Raw genomic sequence first — 17633 nt, forward strand, 5'->3', positions numbered from 1 at the left:
AAGGTTGACTATGCCGTATGTTTTATACTGCTTGAAACACCAGTTTCCACATAATCCTTGCACCAGCAGTAGTTACTTTTCTGGGTGCATAAATAGTGGTACTATTTTATATTATGTAAGGTTATTGTTATGAGTTTATATTTTACACTATTTCCTTGCAGATGAGATGTCCAGTAGCTTGGAAGGGCATCCTCTCCAGTTGGACAGCAGCATGGCAAACCTGCACAATCTCAGTGCTGTACATACGGACCTAAAGAAAGGTGCTAAAGATTCAAACAGCCCAGCCTGTGCTGCAGGTAGCCATGGGGCTTGTCTGACCCTGAACGACCATGATTACATAAGACAGTTTATCCAAGAATTCACCTTCAGAGGTCTACTGCCACACATAGAGAAAACCATCAGACAGCTGAACGATCAGGTACGACTCATTTCTTGACCCTCAACATATTGTTGTTTGTGATTGTGATGTGCTTCAGGCAATGTCAAATTATACTAACTATATTAACTGTTTTAGAGAATGTAGTTTGTTGAGCATTATGCTGAAACAATATGTATACTTCTTTCATATTTCTGCCCTGGAACTGTAAAATTAATCATAATGGCATAATTTGAGTTTATGGCTTGTGAGAGTACACTAGCCATTTCAGTCAATTCTATTGTTTCGCTGACTTCTCCCAGCACTTGGAAACATGATTTGCTTCCCTGTCCACAGCTAGTATCCAGGAAGGGCCTGAGTCGGTCTCTGTTCACTGCAACAAAGAAGTGGTTTGGTGGAGGAAAAGCTCCAGAGAAGAGCATCAGTGAACCAAAGAGCACATGTGGCCTTCTGTAAGCTCCATTGCAATGCATTTTATTCTTATAAATGAAGCCCATGCAACACCCTGTATATTGTATGCAATGCCCTTGACCCTTCCCTTCTGTCATACCAGATATCCCCCAGAAGCCCCAGAACTGCAGATCAGGAAGATGGCTGACCTGTGCCTCCTGGTTCAGCACTATGACTTGGCTTACAGCTGTTATCATACTGCCAAGAAGGACTTCCTGTCAGACCAGGCCATGCTGTATGCTGCTGGGGCACTGGTGAGAGCACGCATGTTGATCTGTCTGCAGACCGTGATGATATCAGAACAACTTCTTCTGCCTTTTGTTGTAAAATCTCACTTCAATTAAAACTTTGCAGTGATGGAATATTCTGTTTTGTTAAGTGTCCTAGAGAGCAAAAAGAATTGTATATGTGACCCACAGTAAACTTTTGAGGGAATAAATCAGAAGGAAGCTTTTGAACTCAGCATTACAATATTAAAAAGTAAATTCAAAGTACTAACAAGTTCTAGTACAAAGTAATACGAGTTCAGAACATTTAGCATTATCTAAAGTCAGCCGTCAGACAAGAGAATTAACCTCGTAATAGACTCTGGAAATGTAACATTATCGGTCTTTTAAAGTGACTACTAGCATTCAGTCATTCAAATTCAGACACTTTTACCTATTATATCCTGTGTATCGCAAACAAAAACACAATAATGATAGAGAGTGTTACAGTACACATAAATACAGGATTTTCCATACAGAGGTCTAAACTGCTCCTGCTTTTAGTCACTGTAAAGTAATTAGAACATTCACATGCTGTTAAGATTATTAGGTGTACATATCTGATATATTTGCACATTCTTATTTTTCAAGATTACACTCACTACAGTGAGCTGACAGTAGTGTTGTATTACTTATTTAAATGGTACGTAGACTGATTCTTATATAGCGCTTTTCTACTCTCCCGGAGTACTCAAAGCGCTCGAAGTAAAAGATTTTAAACTGTAACACAAAGAATATGCCGCGTATGTCTATGTATGTTGTCAGTCATTTAGGTCATGATAATCTAAGGAGCTTTGAAAGAAAGCAGCTGGACGTCTTTAAGTTTCTTGAAGACATCTCACCTCTCATTCAGTTATACAAACCAAATGGTGGAGAGTCCCAGGAATAAAAAATCCTGGTGGGTGTTGTCTCTCAACAGCGTTGTTGACCCACTGTTGATCATGTGCCTCATCACATGAGTCAAGGTGTGAAAGAAGGCATGCGGGTCATTATCAGCAGAGATTTTTGGGACGTTGCTCACGCTGTGAGGGTTGAGGCGCCTGGGAAGGGATCTCACTGTAGATAGCAGACTCTTGGTGTTGTAAGCCATACCCTCTGTTCAAAGATGGTCGTTTACAGTGGACGTGTTTACTCCTTTTTTAAATCATCTTCAAGAGGAATACACACATATAAAGAAAGCTCGTAAATCAAGTTCTTATCCCAACTGGGCCTTCATCAAATCAGCGTGGATGAACAGGAAAGAAGCTCAGAAACCAACTAGGGAGAAACAGAATAACAAACGCAGCACCGTTGTCATCCATTATCTAGCAGGTTTATCAGAGAAACTCAGGAGAACTTTCTCCAAGCATTACATCTAAGTGCACTTCAGCCCTCACAACACCCTCAGACAAAATTTGTTTCATCCCAAGGACAGAACTCCCAAACACAAACTTAACAACATAGTGTATGCTGCGCAGTGCAGAGTGCTCAGACTTCGACAGGACAAGAATCGGCTGTACATCTGAAGGATTTCACTCTTTTGAGTGGCTTACGATACCAGCTGTCTGCCACCTAGACTGAGATCCTTTCCCAGGCACCTCAACTCCAGTCACATCTTGTGTCAGATGATTTCAGTGGGTCACATGATAGGGTAAGGCAAGATGTCTCAATGGTTTCACCCAAAACCTCTGCTGATAATGATCATGTGCCTCCAAAAAGTTGATTCTGTTCATCTGAATGTAGCATTTTCAGTGGGAGCTTCGTCACTTGGAGCAGCTTGTCATCAAGCATGTTTCTGTACATTGCTTCAGTCTGAGACTGAAGAAGTCACTTGGATGAGTGACTCCCACTCCCACTGAAAATGCTATGTCCAGATGAACAGAATCAACTTTTGGGGATTTACTTACTGGATGAATGTGTATACATCAAGAGCTTGGCTCATGTGATGAGGAACATGATAAATAGTGGGTCAACGACCCTCATGAGTGACAGCTCCAACTAGGGTTTAATTAGATGGCACCATTTGGTTTGTAGAGCTGAAGAAGCGTCCTCGATGAGAGGTGAACGTCTTCAAGAATGAAGTCCATGCGTTGTTTTTCCAAGCTCCTTAGGATATGGTTCTGAATAATGATATTTATTTTGCTCACTTTTATTTTCTATTCTGTTCCTTGTTACCATTACTCTTTATCTTTCATCTATTCATTCTGATTATTTTGTAGGAAATGGCTGCGGTGTCAGCCTTTCTGCAGGGTGGAGCCTCGAGACCTTATCCAGCACACTACATGGACACCGCAATACAAACGTACAGAGATGTCTGCAAGTATGACTGATGACTAACTAATTACATCATCTATTTCTTTCTGGTGTTTTAATTTCAGTGGATAAATTTCAGTTTGGGATTGTGGGAATTTTGCATAATTTACTTGATTCCCACAAATATGTCACTTATGATGCAGGACAATCCAACACACAATTACAGTCCTCTAAAATCTTCATCCTCATGTTGCACTGGTTTGTAATAAGTGGCCAATAACACTACAATGATGAGCCAATGTACAACTAGCACGTTCTATTTTCCCTCTAAACAAGGCAACCCTTTGTTGTTTGAGGAACTCTCACTAGCATATAAAGGCAGGCTTTAAAGATGTGTACTTGAAGGCATGCAAACATGGATTGCAAGAAAAAATGTAAATCTGAATTACCTGTTGTACCTGTTGAAGCAACTTTTACGCTTATAAAATGCTCCCTACACACAACACACACAATATCCCATAATTTAATCATTTAAGATTCATTTCAGGGTCTGGCTGCGCCACTCGAGGACATTTACAGAGTGGACTTGAAAGCCACTCATTAACTACCTGGCTGTGTGCTCAGGGTCACTGATGTCCACAGCGTTCTGGAGCAGCTTATCATCAAGCATGTCTCTGCACGTTGCTTCAGTTCAGTCTTTCCCTCAACACTGACTAGTCTCTCACTTCCTGCTGTCAGAAAACATATATAAGACATGATGCTGCTACTACTATGTAGTAATGTAAAATTTCTCCAGTCAAGTTGCAGAAATATGTGACAGATCAGTGGAAACTTTTTGAGGTGAAAAATGAATTTAATCAGTTTTGGAATGAGGCCATGACATATCAAAATGTGGGAGAAAAAAATGGTTGTGAATACTCCGTAGAGACTGCATGTTATTGTTTTGTTTTTGTGTGTTTTTTAAGACCCCATTATTGAGAAGCTTGTTCTTCTTGTAAACAAGAGGATGGTGCATTTACTGAATTGGTGTTTTCAGTGGGAGATATTTTTTCATCACTCCAAGTGACTTCTTCAGTCTCAGCTGACTGCAGGTTTCACCAACCTTATAAACAGTACATTTGCACAATGACTGAAACTAGCACCACTGAATGAGCAATGGGCTGTGAGGTCAGTTTCATGATCATTTAATATGCAAGTTGTCATGACCAACGACCAATGATCATTGATCAATGGCGTTCGGTAACATTCACAGACAATTGGGGAATGGCTGCAATCACAGCATTGTAAGATGGTGAAAGATGTACCCTTAGGTCCCAGAATTCCTCCCTGTCCAGGATGTGTACATCCTCATCACCTGAAAGAGTGTCCACTGGCCTGTAGGTGTGAATAGACTGCGGACTCCTGGCCTGACGAGTTAGCTCTTCCGTGTTGTGCCATCCACTTAGCCAGAGGTTATTTGGTTTCCCCGATGAATAAATCATTGCAATCCTCCTGAGACTTAACAGTTGGGTTCATCCTGTCATCTCTTACGAACTACATCCACTGCTTCAGTGACTGGAACAGTGAAGTGGAAACAGTGGAAAGTGAAGAGAGCTGTAACATAATATAAGAACATTGTTTCTTCTGCCTCCATAGTGTCATTATCTCTTGTTCTCAAAATCCAAGGTCTTCTGGATGCGGTGTTTATAGCCAGAAACTTTCAGATGTTGTAGGTCACAGGTGTCGGACTCCAGGCCTCGAGGGCCGGTGTCCTGCAGGTTTTAGATGTGTCCTTGATCCAACACAGTTGATTTAAATGCCTAAATTACCTCCTCAATATGTCTTGGGGTTCTCCAGAAGGCTGGTAATGAACTAATTATTTGATTCAGGTGTGTTGACCCAGGGTGATATCTAAAACCCTGGAGTTCGACACACCTGTGTGATCGAGTTGATCATACAGACAATTGGTCTTTTTAGGATTTTGTTTAATATGTGACATAATGTACAGAGATGGTGTACAAACAGAGGGGTACCAGCATCTGAACTGGAACTGTTAGCATCTCTTCTCCTGATGGTATATTTCCCCACATCTCTTTACAGGAACATGGTGCTGGCTGAGCGCTGTGCTCTACTCAGTGCTGAAATACTCAAGAGTCAGGGAAAATACTCAGAAGCTGCCACTCTTCTCATTAAAATGACCAGTGAGGTAAGGAAACTATTATTTTGAAATCAGCTTGGGGTGCAGTTATTAAGAAGACTATATTAAATTAGACTGCATTAGAATTCTGCTTGAAACTTAATAGAGGTTTTTAATTATTGCAGGACTCTGATTTACGGAGTGCCTTGCTGCTGGAGCAGGCTGCCCACTGCTTCATTAATATGCGAAACCCTATGGTGCGCAAATTTGCCTTCCATATGATTCTGTCTGGTCATCGTTTCAGCAAAGCAGGACAGGTGAGTCTTTTCTGCCATTTTTGATCTATCCTTCCATTTTACACCTGCATTGTATTGTGATGTAAAAATGTTCCCTTTTACAACTTTTATTTAATAGACTTTATTGACTTATGGGCAGGACTGAACTTAACAACATAAACAAACAAGCTTTATTCGTCACATACACAATCAGAGTACAACATGCAGTGAAATGTTTTGTGTCCGAGCTGTGGACAGGCTGCAGACGTCCATTTGTGATCCTTGTAATCAATCATGTGCGTGTGAAGTTCTTTTCTAGTGTTGCATATATACATAAACATATAAATACAAGCACATGCATACAGTTCACTATAGATTTATGATCAGAACTAGGCATCATTTCACTTTTGTTTAAAAAAACAAAAAACAAAATGTAAAAGTATCCACACTACTCCGGGTCTGGGACGAGTTCCTGCCCCAGGTGGGGAAGTTTAAGTATCTTGAAGTCTTGTTCATGAGTGCAGGGAGAGGGGAGCAGGAAATCAACAAACGGATTGGTGCTGCAGCTGCAGTGATGCGGACACCGTACCGGTCCTTTGTGGTAAAAAGAAAGCCGAGCATAAAAGCAAAGCTCTCGGTTTCCTGCTAAATCCATGTCCCTACACCTATGGTCACGAGCTTTGGTAGTGACCAAAAGGATAAGATCGTGGATACAAGCGGCAAAAATGAGCTGTGGCTGGCCTCTCCCTTAGAAATGGGTGAGGAGTTTGGCCATTCAAGAGGGGCTCAGAGTAGACCCGCTGCTCCTCAACATTGGATGGAGCCAGTTGATGTAGTTCAGGCATCTGATAAGGATGCCTCCTGTGTGCCTTCTGGATGAGGTGTCCCACTGGGAGGAGGCCCCGGGGCAGACGCAGAACACGCTGGAGAGAAAATGTATCTCTCGACTGGCCTGGGAACGCCTTTGTGTTCCCCCAGACAAGCTGGAGGAGGTGGCTGTGGAGTAATAAGTCTGGGCTTATCTGCTTATTCTGCTGCCCCTATATTTAATGTTTTTTATACACCGTTATCGTGATAAAGTGTGTAGTCCAGCAGTAGATAATAAATGGCCTCATGCTAACAGCAATCATCTCATCTCCTCTAGTGTTTTCCGTCTTCTATATATTTATATCCTCATGTTGTCCTTCTGTCTCCCATCCTTTTTGCTGTTTCATAATGTAGAGGAGGCACGCACTACGGTGTTACTGCCAAGCCATGCAGGTGTATAAGGAGAGAGGGTGGTCTTTGGCAGAAGATCACATCAACTTTACAATTGGGCGTCAGTCCTTCACACTTCGCCAACCAGAGGAGGCTGTAACAGCTTTCAGACAGATCCTGATCAATGACAGCAGACAGACGGCTAAACAGCAGGGCGCCTTTCTGAGAGAGTACCTCTATGTTTACAAGGTAATGTAAAAAAAAAAAAAATTTCTATGATTTTTGTCCCGTTTTATTTTCAAAATACATACTATCAATGTCCACTTTTTGCTGGGATACCACAATATTGTGTCCAGCCTTATTTTTCCTTCCTAAAGTTTCATATGGGAGGTGGATAAAGCAAAACAAGGTCCATAGGCGCTCAATGGCTATATTTACGTGAATAGACACTATATTTCATTTCAGCAATTCAGTTGATGGGCAAGAAAGGTTGCTGCTGACACTTCACAACATAAACTGTTTATGACATTTCCCTGTGGCAGGTGGCTACGGGCCATCACAACCAAAACCTGACAGCACAAGAACATTTTCTTTCTCCAGGCTGTCAGACTACTTAACAACGCCCTCTTACCCTGCTCACTAGTTAGTTAATGTGTCACGATAACACACTTACTTACTCAGGCTACAAAAACGTTCCACAGTGGACTTTGTACAAGCACTTTGCACATTATGTTCTATCTACATTTTATAGAATTTAATATTAAAATTTAATATTGTGTTTAGGTTGAGTAGAAAAGCACTATATAAGAACCAGTCCATTGTACTATTTGCCATTCAGTTAAATAGTAAAATAAAAGTAAAAATTCAGTAGTGGCATATAAGCAGCATTATATGAGATTGTGACCTGATTGCACCCTAGTTTAATAGCTTTATCACAAAGGAACTATAGTTTATTTTGTCAAAGTTGCACACCAACCCAACATTAATTATAGTGAGGTTACAGAGTGTTATTGCCTCTGACGTCAATTACAAGCACACCAAATCTGTTTATCCTTATCCAACAGTTTTAAATTGGATTCTTTGTCACGTGGTTTGCATGTAGCTTTGGTCCCAGGAGCATGTAGCTTCACAAGTCTAAGAATGTCATTAATAAAAACTATTATATATATTCCTTTATCTGTATATGATGGTGAAAATTTAAACTGGGGATTTTGTGTGTAGCACCTGGTGTAATCAGTAACATTTCTGCATTTTGACCTGGTTCAGAAAAAAAACAACTTTCAAAAACTCTTATGTTTGCGTATTATTTTTTGTTTTGTTTCGGTTATTATAGAGCGTGTTGGGAGGAAATGAAGTCAGCCTTCCCCAGCTTCCTCTGCCCTGCATCCACAGCTCAGCAACAAGAGTCTACTTTGGACACGAACGCCGCCTTGCAGAAGGTAATGTCCTCGAGCCTACTCCTTTATCACTAAGCAGCAAAGTGTACAAAACACTTTGGGAAGTGGTGCAGGGTACACCTATCGATATATCAGCAGCTGAAAGATATTATCTGCCTGGTGACTTTGTGCAATGCGGCATAAATGACAACGTTACTGTAACACACACGACTCATATGCTGCCTCTATAAACTTTACAGGAGTCGAGGCACATGCTTATGTATGGCTTTTAATCCACAAGACAATAACTAACATTATTGCTTTGGAGACTGTCACACACAATGTGAAATGCCCAGGGCTGTGTGAATTTTAAGGTTCGCATCTGTAAGTGTCAAGCCTTATTTTGTATACAGATCAGCATCATTCCTGAAAAACCTTCAGTTAATCCAAAATGCTGCAGCATGAATACTGACAGGCACTAGAAAGAGAGCACATTTTGCCCATATTGGCTACTTTTCATTGGCTCCCTGTTCATTCCAGAATCAAATTTAAAATCCTGCTCCTCATGTACAATGTCTTGAATAATCAGGCCCCATCTTATCTTATTGACCTTATAGTACTGCACCTCCCACTAGAGGACTTCACTCTCAGACTGTGGGCTTACTTGTGGTAAAAGTAGAATGGGAGGCAGAGCCTTCAGGTTCCAGGCCCCTCTTCTGTGGAACTAACTGTTAGTTTGATTTCAGGAGACGGACAACCTCCCTTTTTTTTTTTTTTCTTTTTTTTTTTTTAAAGATTGGGCTTACGGCTTTTTGATCAAGCCCATTGTTAGGACTGGATCAGGTGACCCTGATTTGTCTCCCCTAGGCTGCTGGGGGCTTCTAATGATCCACCGAGTGTTTCTTCTTCACTCACCTTTTTAGATGTTTTTTCCCCTCGCTAATGTGTTTATATACCACTCTGCATTTAATCATTAGGCTTTATCAGTTTTTTGTTCTCTTCGATAGTGCGCATTTTTTCAGTCTTCCTCCCCTCACTCTCAACTGGTCGCAGTAGATGGCTTCACCCCTAAACCTGATTCTGCCAGAGGTTTCTTACTGCTAACAAGGAGTTTGTCCTTCCCACTGTTGCTAGTTACTCTAGGAGAGCAGGACATGCTAGTACAAGGCAGCAGGACCAGTATCTGCGTCTTTGTACAAGAAGGAACAGGATCACCACTACCAGAGCCAAATTGGCCCCCAGCAGGCCACCAGTGTGATGTCTGTTTCTGATTGCTTGGTCAAAATTGAAGAGTTCGTGAGAGTGGCCTGGCAGCCCAATGTCTTCTAGTGGGCCCTGTGTTTACCTGCCTGGCACTGTGGAGCCTGAATACCAGATTTACCAGGTCTGCCACTGGCACCCTGTGGGTCTTTTTTTTTTCTTTTTCTTTTTTTTTTTTTTTTGATGAGATGAGAGCAGGTTTACCCTGAGCACATGTGAGAAATCATGGAGAACATTTTGCTGCCTATTACATCTTTGAGTGTGACCAGTTTGATGGATCAGTAATAGTCTAAGGAGGCATATCCATGGAGAGATGCACGACCTCTACAGACAAGGCAATGGCACCCTAACTACCATTAGATATTGGGATGAAATTCTTGGACCTATTGTCAGGGGTGCAGTGGGTTCTGGGTCCCTCCCAGTGCATGAATTGTCTCATGTGGCTGGGATATAAAACAGTTCCAGGAGGGTGAAGGAAATGATAGGCCTGCCCTCCAGATTAACCTGACCAAGATACAATAGAACACTTCTAGGACATCATGCTTTGGCCCATCTGATGCTCCCAGGTTGCAGCCTCAGATGGGCCAGTGATTGGTCACCACTAGGTCAGTGATGACTGGTCCAATCTTGGAGATCTCCCAGGACACTATCTGTCGTCTCATTGTCATCTCATGCCCTAATGTTGTCAGGCATGCATACAAGCACATGGGAAGCATACAGGCTGCTGCAGCACAAAAACAAACATAAATTCAGTGCTTCTTAGATTTTTTGTTTTGTGTGAATCATAATCTGTTATTAACCAAGAAAATAAAAGTAGAAAACCTTGTGAAGGAGTCCATTTAAAGTTAAGATATCCAGAATTCTTGTGACACTAGCGTTCAGTTTGCAAATATTTGTATATATTATGACCATTATGGACCCTGTCTAAACCCTGTTTTCAATGCAAAGCATAACATGAAAATGTAGAGTGTACATAGGATGCTGACATACCCGAGCAGAGGTTTACTGTCAGACTTTTTACAGCAAAATTAAGTGTTTTGCATTTTTGGTTTGTATTTAATCTGATATTTGATCTGTTCAGGAGAAAAGCAGGCAGCCACTCACGTGTCACTGGACCAGGAGTTTGACCAGGATTTGTCAGCCATGTGGTGCCATCTAGAAGAGCAGCTTGTAGCTTCTGCAAATGGGGGTGTTGTCCCAGTAAATTTTCAGCCCACTCAGTGCTGCCTCAACAGTCAGACAGACAACCTCCGTCATCCCCTGGCTGTGGTTGAAGGTAAGATGTGTTCAGCACTAACACGGGAACTTTAAAATGTTATAAGTGCTTTTCTGGTTCCTGACAACTCAAAGCACTTAATACTTCAAGCCACATTTAACCATATATTCATATAGTATTTATTCTCTCCACTTTACCAATGTCACTGCCGTGGCCAAGCTAAAATTACCAGTTACCTAACGCGCATGTATGGATTGAGCTGTAGTACCCAGAGAAAACCTATGAAGGCACAATACAAATATGCAAACTCAACACAGAAAGGCCCCAGTCTGGGTTCAACCAGGAAACTTCTCACAGTGCATGACAGCGCTCACCTGTACCATTACTGAAATGTAAAGTTTGAGCCATCCCATGTCTAATAAATTGTGCCCACACGCTATGCAATCTTCTTTGTCTTTACAGAGCCAATCATAGTGGAGGTGACATTCAGGAATCCTTTGAAGGTTTCTCTGGCCCTGTCAAGCCTCTCGCTCCTGTGGAGGTTTACTGTTGACGGTTCATCTTCATCAAAGGAGATGACAGAAGAGACCATTACCAATGAGGAGACCTCGGCTGTAGGGGTGGGCAACATGAACAAATATGCTCTTAGGAACTGTGATTTATTTTCACCTTGTTTTTAGGTCTAATCTTATTTTTTTCTCTAATCTGTTCATTATATGCTTCCTCTTGCAGATGACACAGAAAGATGATATTGTAACCTCTGAGACTATCCAGGAGTTTCAGTTGGGTCCAGAGGAGACCAAAATGGTAAGCTGGTCTCTAAATGTAAATTCATGGATCTTTTTTCAGAATCTTTTCTGTTTCATAATGCTGCTACATTTTTTAACAATTCTGACCTAGTGTTGGGAAATACAAAGAGAGTCACAACATGTGTTTGCATTCACATGAGGAAGGAGGTTACACATAGTGATAATCTTTCATGTGAAATTGTACAATAAGATATGCTTAATGCCAGTGAGCATTAAGCATATCTTAAGTACAGCTTAGTTTAATCTTTTCAGTTTTAGTGTTGTGCGTTCTGTTTTGGCGAATAAAAGTGACAGCACAAACTGAATGCACTTTGGTGAAATAGGCCTTTGATGCTCAAAAAGTATTCACATTGGCCTCAGAAAATCGTAGAGAGTATTTAAAATATCTGCTAGATACTAATTGTACTGTACTGTACTCTCTTCATCCAAAAAAAGTTGATTCTGTTCATCTAGACGTAGCGTTTTCAGTCGGAGGAACATTTCATGCAAGTGACGTCTTCAGTCTCAGCTGACTGCAGGTTTCCCCAACCTTATAAACAGTACATTTTTATAATGACTGAAGCTAGCATCACTGACAAACAGTGGGCTGTGAGTTCAGTTCCTTGATCATTAATATGCAAGTTGCCATGACCACTGATCAGTTCCATGGAAGAGGGGCCTTAAAGATGAAGGCTCTGCCTCAACACAGAAAGGCCCCAGTCTGGGTTCAACCAGGAAACTTCTCACAGTGCATGACAGCGCTCACCTTTACCATTACTGAAATGTAAAGTTTGAGCCTACATTCTACTTTTCAATACTCTAGGAACAACAAGTAAGCCTGCAGTGCGAGAGCAAAGTGCTCTATAGGGTGATATGGTACTACAAGGTCATTAAGATAAGATGGGGCCTGATTATTCAAGACATTGAATGTGAGGAGCAGGACTTTAAATTCAATTCTGGATTTAACAGGAAGCCAATATAGGAGAAATATGGTCTCTCTTTCTCGCCTCTGTCAGTACTCTTGTTACAGTATTTTGGATTAACTGAAGGCTTTTCATGGAGTTTTTAGGACATCCTGATAATAATGAATTACAGTTGTCCAGCCTGGAAGTAATAAACTGACTAGTTATTCCAGTGTCGCTCTGAGACAGGATGTTTCTAATTTTTATTGTGCAAATGGAAGAAAGAAGTCCTACATATTTGTTTAATATGTGCATTGAATGACTCCAAGGTTCCTCACAGTGTTACTGGAGGCCAAGGTAATGCTATCCAGAGTAAGAATCTGGTTAGATACCATATTTCTAAGATTTTATATTTGATCAGTGGTTGTTGATAAATGGTTGTGATAATTTGCATATTAATGATCAAGAAACTGACATCGCAACCCATTGTTCACCAGTGGTGCTAGTTTCAGTCATTGCCCATATGTGCTCTTTACAAGGTTGGGGAAACGTGCAGTCAGCAGAGACTGAAGAAGTCACTTGGATGAGTGACAAAATGTAATGCATAATGCAAACACCACTGAAAACACAACATCCAGATGAACAGAATCAACATTTTGGGATTTCCTTACCTGGATGATTGAGCATGCATCATGACATATACAAATACCTAATGCTAAACAGAAATCCAGTTATTTTGTGCTGATCACTTTGATCTCAGGCCCGACTCAAGCTGCTGCCACACAGAACTGGTCAGCTGAACATTGTGGGTGTAGTGTACAACCTGGCTGCAGGCTCCTCTGGCGAAATGGCTTCTAGCACTGAAGGTAAATTTGACCTCATGTCAACTCATATGCTTTATTATTATTTGATGAAGACAGAATGTTTTTCCATTTGCATTATGCATTACATGGTATTTAAAAAAATAAATAAATAAAATTCCAATATGTTGTACTTTTTTTTTTTTGTCTTGCTGCCAGTTAGAAACCATATGGATTTCCTCTTGTTTACAGACCAGCAGACTCTAGATTTGATGGTTCGTGGGAAACAGGACTTGAACATCCTTGGCCCACGTCTTAATCTGACCAAAGAGGACAAGATGTCAGTTCGTCATGGTCCTGATCGACGTCTGAATCCCATCATAACAGCACCTATGCCCCTGATGGAGGTAGGACTTATTCTGAAAACCTTCATGGATGTAGTCATCATGAAATCACTTTACTGGGTTTTAGATTCTGCATGTTGAAAACATTTTTTTCTATGTTAGTTCTATGGAGTCAGATGTGGGAAAACTTTGATGGGAGGGTAGAGTTTGAAGTTGAAATAATGCTAGCAAGCTTTGCTAGAGAACAGAAACTATAAACACACATACACATGGATCTAACGGACAAACATATCTAATTCGACAGTAACATGCAATGTTAGTTTTTTGACAGGCTGTATCATATATATTATGAATATCTGTCACAGAATTCAGTTCAAATCCAAAAAATGACATCTACACTACAGACACAGTCGAGAGTTCTTGTTTCAAATAAGGCTCAACAGACACATACTGGCTACTGGTCAGTCAACACTCCTGTCCAGATGGATGAACTATTAAAAAACAATTGTGAAAAAGAATTATTATTTTTTTCATTTTGTTTTTTTGATTTGTGGATAATGACTCCATTATTGTTGGCTGGAGCCTTAGAAATGTCTTTTTAAGTCTTTCCAGGTGGATAGATATCAATGATTTTCTCATCTGTTCTTGAGTTTCTTGACATCGTGACAGGATGTGTTGCATGATGATGTTTTAGCCTACTTAAATTTGTTAGACATGTTCTATTGAACAGGTCTGGTTTATTACTGTTAATGAATGATTCAAGCTGTGGGACATTCATTTTTTTCACATAGGGCCATGTGGGTTTGGACAGCTTTCTGTCCTTATAAATTAAATCTTCTACCAGAAACTGCATTTTCGTTTTATTGTTTACTGTTTGTCTAATATTTAAATTTGATGATCTGAAACATGTGTAACAAATTAGCATAATTAGAAATTAGGAAGGGGAAAAATACTTTTTTCCCCTCCCCCAGTAGCAGCTGGGCTTTTAAAACAGGCTTCCAATGAACCTCTACTTGAATATCTATGCTTTCAAGTGTAGTTTCACTTATGTGTGGTGATGCTGCAGTATTGCTTTCTGTTTATTACTCTGTGTGTGTGTTTGTATGTCAGGTTTTTTTCCTGCAGTTTCCCACTGCTCTGCTGTGTGGCGAAATCCGAAAAGCATATGTTGAGTTCTGTAATGTCAGCGGTGTTGCTTTGTGTGGCCTGCGAGTGGTGTCCACACACGCCGCTTTCTTCACCTTTGGCAGCCAGGCCACGACACCCCTCAGCCCGACGTCAGCTGAAAATTGTTCACCTTATAAAACCGTGGCCACACCTCTCCAGCGGGCCTCAGAAGCCACTGAGAGTCTGGTTTCAGCTGATGATTTCCGACAGCCATCTGGTGTGATAGAAATTCCAATAGATGGCAGCATCCTGCAACCAGGGCAGTCCACTCAGCTGCCTCTCTGGCTGAGAGGACCAGACCAGGAGGGAGTCCATGAAATCAACTTTCTGTTCTATTATGAGAGCGCAGAGAAAGGACTCAAGATAAGGTAAAAATTGAAAATTAAGCACTTTTGTGAACTGACCTGTAGGCATACATATCATTTCTTGGAACATATTAGTATTTTTCAAAGAAACATGATCAGCCTGAAATGTAACTTACATAAATTAAGGATTGAAAAATACTTCTATGTATGTATTTTTTGATTATATTGACAAAAAGTAGATTATTTCAGTGCCGGGGCACCAGTGAAGAAAAGGGTCATGTAGCCGTGGGAAAATAATTATTTGATCTCCTGCTGAATTTGTAAAGAGAAAACTTACAAAGAAATAAACAGTCTGTATGTGAAATGATAGTTTTAATGGAGAGAGATAAAATATCAACAAAACATTCTAGAAATAAACACGTTACATAAACCTTATCATTTTATTTGCATGTCAAGTATTTGGTCCCCAAGCAAAACATGATTTAGTATTTTTTTGGAGAAGCCCTTGCTTGCAAAGTGCTTTGTCAGCAAGACTGTGCTTTTGACCCACTCTTCTTTACAGAAACTCTAACTCCAGGCAGGCAGCATTCAAGAAACTTGAAGTTAAGCTCTCTCTACAGATTTTCTATAGGACGGAGGAAGAAGATTGGCTTGGCTACTCATAAACTTTAAGCCCTTTTTCCATTAGTACCTACTCAGATCGGCTCACCACAATTCAACTTAGATCAAGTATCACCTAATGTGCGTGGTCATTGATATAGCAACGTGTCCGAGCGTCCCGTGATGTAATTAGTATGCGACACAAATGCTATAGCAAAGGTGGACGTCAAGGCAACAATATACCTGCTGCTCGGTCTGTGGCTTTTGATCAGAGTCGAGGGGATCACGGAGTTGTTTTTGTTTGTTTTGGTGTTTGTGTTGGATTTTGTTTGTTCGGGCCCTTTCCCTTGTTGCCGTTTCAAAAAAAAATGGCAGTTTTGAATTTTGTGAACGAAACACTCTCATGACTCATCGAACGACGCCACTGACCAGCCAATTGGTGGCATGCAGTCTGATGACGTCACATTTTAGTACCATTCTGATTGCTTGGAGCCACAGCCGTGCAGGTGCTATGACCTTGTCCCGTAGTGTATTGAAGTCATCCACGTTTGGGTCATACTCAGCTTTTCTCTTCCTCCAAATAAGGTGGTTCAAGTTGCTCAAGAGCTCGATTTTAGTTTCATCTGATTATAATGCTTTATCTTAATCATTTAGATGTTCACTGGCAAGCGTGCGATGGGCCTGTACTTGTGCCGTTTTTTGAGCAGGGCAAATTCACGGGTGCTGTAAGATTTAAATTCATAATGGAGTAGTGTATTACCGATGGTGTTCTTGGTGATTCTCCTCCCAACTGCCTTTAAGTCATCAACAAATCTCTCCCATGTATTCTTGGGATGATATATCACCTTTCTCATGATAATCCTCATCCTGTTATTGCAAGATCTTGTATAAAGCTTCAGTTGAGAACCATCGATAGGTGTTTTATATTTCTTATTAATCACACAAGCACTTGTCAACTTCTCACCAAGCTTCTTGCTTCTTCCAGTCTTGTGGATGTGTACAATCTTGTCCCCGACATCCTTTGACAGCTCTGTGGTCTTGCCCATTGTGGTGGAGAGCTTGGAGTGTGAATGAATTGATTTAGTGGACAAGGGTGCAACAAGTTAATCTGGAATTGTTTGAAATCTGTTTGCCACATGGGCACGCAGCTGATCTTTGTGAGCCAGAACTCTGCCTAGGTTGTAGGGGATCAAATACTTTGATCATTTAATATCACCAGTTTATAACTTTTATGTAATGTATACAAAGTTCTTTACACGTTCTGTGTGACAAAGTCTATAAATCATATCCTTATCTGGATTAAACATGGCTGTTTTGGGTACGCACGGACTGGACTGTGACCTTAACAAAGAAATGTATTTTTTTTAGTTTGCTGTGTGTGGGGTCACATAATGGCACAAGCCATAGTTCAGGTTTGTGTATGTTTGTGCTGAAAGTTCTCATAATCCTTGGGAAAAAACAATAAGGCTTTCTCTTTTCCCTCTCTCCGCATGTAAAGTCACCGGGTGCTGCGCCACACAGTATTTATCTGTGCTAGTCGGTCTTTGAGCATACAGGCATCAGCCTGTCGCAGCAGTGTTCCTCCACATCACTGTCTGGATGAAAAAGGCAGTAGTGGAACCCTTGTCTTTATTGATGTGGAGAACATCAATACGGTGAGATGCTCAGCATAGCACACACAGTTACATAGTTAAATCATGCCTGCTGCACAAATAACGATTGAACATTACTCTTCTCACAGAATGAAGGTGGTGTGCGAGAGTTCCACATCGTTCAGGTCTCGAGTAGCAGCCAACATTGGCGCCTTCACAAGTACATCAACCCGAACAAGGATAAAGGTGAGGTCTGGTACACCAGGAGATTTGTGCTTCATTTCATTTAATGGGCTAGTTCAGTTTCTCCATACAGTGTTAGCATGATTGATGAATATAATTTTCTATGGTGAAGTTCAAAGATTCAACCC

At 40.9% G+C, this 17633-nt stretch overlaps 1 protein-coding gene across 2 annotated transcripts in view; it reads left to right on the forward strand.

Annotated features, from left to right (window-relative positions):
- Positions 1-17633, forward strand: part of trappc8 (trafficking protein particle complex subunit 8) — a 30257-nt gene that overhangs the window by 5095 nt on the left and 7529 nt on the right. For both annotated transcript variants that reach the window (XM_080887666.1, XM_080887667.1), the window contains 16 exons: positions 162-418; positions 713-828; positions 930-1080; positions 3291-3391; positions 5404-5509; positions 5626-5757; positions 6937-7161; positions 8246-8351; positions 10630-10824; positions 11227-11384; positions 11497-11571; positions 13215-13320; positions 13507-13661; positions 14709-15133; positions 17169-17325; positions 17412-17508. In XM_080887666.1, the coding sequence (XP_080743792.1) occupies positions 162-418; positions 713-828; positions 930-1080; positions 3291-3391; positions 5404-5509; positions 5626-5757; positions 6937-7161; positions 8246-8351; positions 10630-10824; positions 11227-11384; positions 11497-11571; positions 13215-13320; positions 13507-13661; positions 14709-15133; positions 17169-17325; positions 17412-17508 (2562 nt within the window). The remainder of the gene's footprint in view (positions 1-161; positions 419-712; positions 829-929; positions 1081-3290; positions 3392-5403; positions 5510-5625; positions 5758-6936; positions 7162-8245; positions 8352-10629; positions 10825-11226; positions 11385-11496; positions 11572-13214; positions 13321-13506; positions 13662-14708; positions 15134-17168; positions 17326-17411; positions 17509-17633) is intronic.

Source organism: Rhamphochromis sp. 'chilingali', assembly GCF_963969265.1.
Source record: "Rhamphochromis sp. 'chilingali' genome assembly, chromosome: 7".
Lineage (NCBI taxonomy): Eukaryota > Metazoa > Chordata > Actinopteri > Cichliformes > Cichlidae > Rhamphochromis > Rhamphochromis sp. 'chilingali'.